This window comes from Engraulis encrasicolus, unplaced genomic scaffold (assembly GCF_034702125.1).
Source record: "Engraulis encrasicolus isolate BLACKSEA-1 unplaced genomic scaffold, IST_EnEncr_1.0 scaffold_75_np1212, whole genome shotgun sequence".
NCBI lineage: Eukaryota > Metazoa > Chordata > Actinopteri > Clupeiformes > Engraulidae > Engraulis > Engraulis encrasicolus.
Genome location: NW_026946093.1, coordinates 196,890 through 202,342, shown reverse-complemented (window position 1 = coordinate 202,342; position 5,453 = coordinate 196,890). Strand labels below are relative to the sequence as shown.

Sequence of the window (5,453 nt, the reverse complement as noted above, 5' to 3'; positions counted from 1 at the left end):
AACTAGCCGTGATATTGCAGAGATGCTCACATTATTTATATTTTCAAAGGTTCTGCCATGTTCTATTAGGCCTACTGAATTTCCTGCAGCCTTATAGCCATCACCATATTCGGAATGTGGATCTCCTGCTCAGGCGTTCTCTGCCACCTGCTCTGAGAATTCTAGTAATTCTGTAAAATAGCACTCCCATCCAAGGTTCACGTTAGCCGGCTGTGGCCGGACATTGGCCGTTTTGCAGCATGAATGGCCGGCAAAATAAAATGTCACCGGACAAAATGTCCGACAAAAAAAAAAAGACTTGCCTACACCGTGAATTAATAAGTATAATAGCTCTGTTGTAATATCAAATACTACAAAACAACATTACCCTAGACTATTTTGAAACTGAATAAAGCTGAAAATAATAAGTTCTCGATTTGACTCTTCTCGGCCAAGCGGGCTTAGTTGAAAAATTCTACCGCGAAACATCTGGTTGGGGTCCTAGCAACCAAATGTTTACCCTGGTAACCAATGCAGCGGCAGCGGCCGTAACAGAAGAACAGATTATAGCCAACATGGCAAAGCAGATGTTTCTCGGACAGTTTTTCAAAAAAAGAAGCGAAGACGTACCTGAAAGGAATGGATCAACCGCAGCAGCGTCAATAGCACCTGCTACTGACAAAGAAAATGACTCAGCCGGGGACGGGCAGCCCGCAAAAAAACGAAAACGAACTTTCAAAGAAGAATGGACAGAACAATTCCGGTGGCTAAGACACGAAAGGGTGGATGGAGGTACAGAGACAATGTTTTGTGTGATTTGTGAGAAAGCAGGGAAAGCCAATGGGTTCACCAAAGGCTCTGTGAATTTAAAGAAATCCGCGTTAGTCGAGCACAGCGAGTCCTCTGATCATAAATCGGCTATGGCATTAACACCTCAGCAAAGTGCAATGAAGCATCATTGTGAGCTAGCCACGAAGTCCAGAAGAGATTCGCTGGTGGCACAGATGAAGGTGGTCTATCATATGGCAAAAAGTGACATTCCAACTCATCAGTTCCGTGGACTGACCGAATTACTCCAGTCTTTGGAGGCCCCTGATTTTAAGTGTAGTGCGAATGTATACCAGCACAACCAGTCACTGAATGACATGGAAGTTGCGATCGAGAAAACACTAATAGAAGAGCTTGACTACAAACTTCAACAGAGTGAATTCCTTGGCCTAATAGTGGATGAAACAGTCAACATCACCGTGGACAAAAAGCTGATCGTCTACCTGAAGTTTGAGAACAACGGCAAAGCAGAAACAGCCTTCCTGGGAATTTACACAATTAAAGCAGGAATGGCCCAAAGCATATACAGCAATGTGGTGGATGCGCTGAAGGAGAGGGGTTTGGACATTCACAGAGTTATGGGTCTTGGATCTGACGGGGCGAGTGTCATGATGGGTTGCCATTCTGGTGTTGGTGCTCTGTTAAAAAAACAGAGTGCGTTTGCTGTCCAGGTGCACTGCATAGCGCATCGCGTAGCATTGGCAGCGTCAGATGCATCCAAGGCAGTCCAAATGGTTGCAAATTACAGACGCACAGTAAATTCGGTATACTCATTCTACAAAAATTCTGCCACCAGAACTAATCGACTACGAGAGCTCAGTGCTACCCTCAGTGACGAAGACATGACAAGCTTGAAACAGCAATGCGCAGTGCGCTGGCTCTCCCTCGGCAAAGCCGTGAGGGCTGTCCAAAAGAATTGGCCTGCGCTGATAAGGGAGCTCACCGAGGAAGCGGCCAATGGCAATGCCCAAAGTCAAGGGCTTCTAAACCAAATTCGATCATACAAATTCATTGCCCTGACGCACACCCTCTCCGATGTCCTGCCCGTTATGGATAGGCTCAACCTGTGTTTCCAGAGGGAGGACGTCAATTTGGGATGTATCTCGCCCATGGTACAAGCTTCAGTGGCTGCACTAACCCAACTGAAAGGCACCCCAGGCGCAGAAGAGCAAGGCTTTCACTGTGCGTACATGGACGGCAAGTTCAAGGACTTGACAGTGACGGAGAGCTCAGAGAAACATGTGCGCACGTTCAACAACAGGAGGGAGCAGTACATTGGAGAGCTCATCGAATCGCTGGAGAGAAGATTCCCCCGTGATGACCTGGATATCCTGAAAGGATTCGACTTAATCTTCAATCCCGATAGATACCCTGTATCCTCTGGTGAGTTTCAAGTTTAAAATTATTAATGATGGATTAAAACGAATTAATTAAAGAATAATTTGATTAATCAGCAATATTGCCAAATAAAATGTAGTAGCCTAGTCTAATTTTTTAACATTTAACAGGCCTACTCATTTTTTTTATTTTTATTTTTACAGAAATGCAACAATATGCTCAGCACGCAGTCAAGCCTTTGATGGAGCATTATGGGACACTGAAGGAGACGGAGACGGGCGCGGTGGAACCCTTAATTTCGCCAGAGATTGCCCTGCGAGACGTGGTGCCTTTGATGACAGCTGTTCGTGGATACGGCGGCCTTAACTTCCTCACTGCATGCGAGACCGTCGTCCGAGAATTGGGAGACATGTTTCCCGATTGGGCAAAACTTGCCAAGATTGCGTGTACAATCCCGGTGTCGAGTGTGCCAGCGGAAAGGGGCTTTTCGCTTCAAAATCGCATAAAAACCTCTATCAGAAACCGTATATCAGAGGAAAAGGTGACGAGGCTGATGCGGATATCAAGCAGTGGCCCGGGGTTGAAAGACTTCAATTTCCCTCGAGCAGCGGAGCACTTTCATGAAATGAAGCTGCGCAGAAAATGAAATTCCTGATTTAGGCATATTTGTGATGGATTGATTGTTCTCCAATAGTTAATTATTATTTTTTTATGGGCTACCTATGCCCAATAAGATTGGCCTGATAGGCCTATGACATGCAGATGCCAATGATTTGTTCCTTGTCAGCCCAAATAAGTTAACACGAGTCATGCAATGTTTGTTGTTCTTTACAATGGTTATCAGCCACTTGGCCTAAATAAATACATTTTGTTGGACAGACGTTGTCGTTTCATTAGGTCTATTGATGGGGCAGCCTACGACGCAGCGAGGTGGCCTTTGCAAGTGGGTTTTACGCACGCACAACTCGCTGGATACGTTCTATTTTTAGAACTCTGTAGGCCTATGCCTATTTATTATGGGTGTTTGAATTTTTGCCGCGACAAAGCGACATAATATATTTTTTAGCGACAAGGTCCGTTAGCAATTCCAAATGTCCGGTATTCTTCAACACAGCCGGCCACTTGTCCGGCCAGTGAAAATTCTAGCGTGAACACTGCTCCCATCACTTGTACACTGTCTTTCACACATTTCAGTCAGTATATACTATATTGTCTGTCATATACACGGTCTCTGTACGTATTTGCTATACTGCGCTGTTGAGTATGAAATTTGTCTACATACCGGTTCTCAGCGTGAAATGTTCTGCTTATGCTCTCTTCAATGTAGCGACTCGGATTGGGTTGAACCCTTTCACCAGCTTTCCTGTAGCTCATGCCATGGTTGATGACATGATCAACGAATGTATCATCTGTGATTTCGTGTACCTGTATTTGCCTTTGACTCCTTTCTCCCTTTCCTCACCCTCCTCTGATCCTCAATCTTCTGGTTTTTCTTTCTGCTTCCATTATTTTCTACCCAGATAGCTTACCTGTGGCTTATTTATACAGTATAACAGTTGCAAGGTGAAGAGATTATCTAAAGGTGTTTGCCCCGGTCACATGTTGTGTAATAATTACTATTGTAGTGTACAAAATATCCACGAGTGTGTACATTTTTTGTAGGAGTTTGTTCATATTTTGCAAATTGTGTGCAAAGCAGTGAGTTGTGTTTACAGTTATGCAAAGTGTGTTTTATAACATTACAAACTGAGTGCTAATCAGTTTTTGTGCTATCAGTTTGGGTGATTTGGTTATAGGTTTGTGCATCTGTGTGAGGAGTTCAGCAAAAGCAGCCAAAGGTTACAAAAAAACAGTAAAAACTGTAAATGTGTGTGTGCGTGTGTGCGTGCGTGCGTGCGTGTACGTGCGTGCGTGCGTGCGTGCGTGTGTGTGTGTGTGGTGGGTTAGATAGACCAGGACGGTAAGCACCTATAGACTAAATGGTATGAAGGTAAAGATCAGTAGTCAGTGGTGTCATGAAGGCTGGTGGAGGAGGGGGATGTAGTGTAGTCTAGTCTAGTCTAGTCTAGTCTAATTAAGCAATATGACCCGAGTGGGAGGGATGATGTGCACTGACATCCTCCCTGGTGTGGTTCGGCCATAGGCACGTATAACCCTGAATTTAGCTGTCCATTGGCTAAAAGTGTGTTTATTACATAGTGTGTCTTTAATCTGGTAACCAAATACTTAGCTCACCGGTTTCTCCTCTTCATGTTGAGTCCATACATACATCATATGTTAAATTTGATTTAACTAATCAAAAGTTATAGCAGCTTATATATTTTAGAGCGCCCCCCACAGGCCATTTTGTTATCTGTGTGTTTGACACTCGAACTCAAATTGTTCTATAGACCCTAATCTTCAACTTGGAATTGAAAACCAAACTTTAACACCGATTTGAAATGACTGAGCCAAATACGACCCCACTTATATGTCTGTCTGTCCGTCCGTCTGTCCGTCCGTCTGAAACGCGTTCTTCAAATTGTTCCCTCCAATGTCCACAAGGTGGGAGAGTTGACTATTTGACCTGGAGCACGCAGCTGATTGCATTGTGAGACAAGTGCAGCACGAGTAGCCTACAGTGCAAGTGCTGGTACATTGAATAAGAAGCAGTGATAACGCGCCAGTTGCCCTAGCCAGGACAACTGAGGGGGGCATTCAATTTGCGGCATTATTTTGCGTTTGGGCCGTGGGAGGCAACTTCGTTTCGTTTTCACCAACACCACTGTGAAGTGTGTGCACTATGTTCACGGTCTTTACCCCCTTATGAGACTTCGGCCCGAGGATGTCAAACGTGGGGGGGGGAGACAATTCGACAATAAAGAGAAGTCGAATTTTTCCCTACAGATTGGGAAAGACTTCAGGTGGAGGGGTGACGTAGAGCTACTAGTACACATCATCTCATGAAAAAACATCTTCCTCCAATAGGCGTACTGTTTCATTGAATTATTATATTTACGTAGCAAATACGAATGGACCGTTTGTAGTTTTCAACAGGAAAGGCGAGTGTCCCGTTCACACCCACTGTTTACAGCCAGGGAAGGAGCCACTCGATCGTGTTGCCTTACAGGAACAAGACACTGCATTTATCAATAAATCGTTCACAATCACACTGTAAATCTGTATTTGTTGGTGGTTTTGTAAACATGGAATATAATCTCCATTTATTCGTGAGTCATTTCATATCAGGCTGCTGCATCTGATTTCTCAAGAGCTTCACTTTTGAAAGTAAGCTATCAGCCTTAGCCAATACCACTGCCATCAGTGCC

General features: G+C 44.3%; 1 protein-coding gene across 1 annotated transcript; it reads left to right on the top strand.

Moving 5' to 3' along the window:
* Window positions 1-554: 554 nt before the first annotated feature.
* LOC134444821 (uncharacterized protein C17orf113-like) lies at window positions 555-2,791 on the top strand. The gene is made up of 2 exons (XM_063194010.1): window positions 555-2,190; window positions 2,349-2,791. Exons 1-2 carry the CDS (start codon window positions 555-557, stop codon window positions 2,789-2,791), a joined length of 2,079 nt encoding a protein of 692 aa, XP_063050080.1.
* Window positions 2,792-5,453: the final 2,662 nt, after the last annotated feature.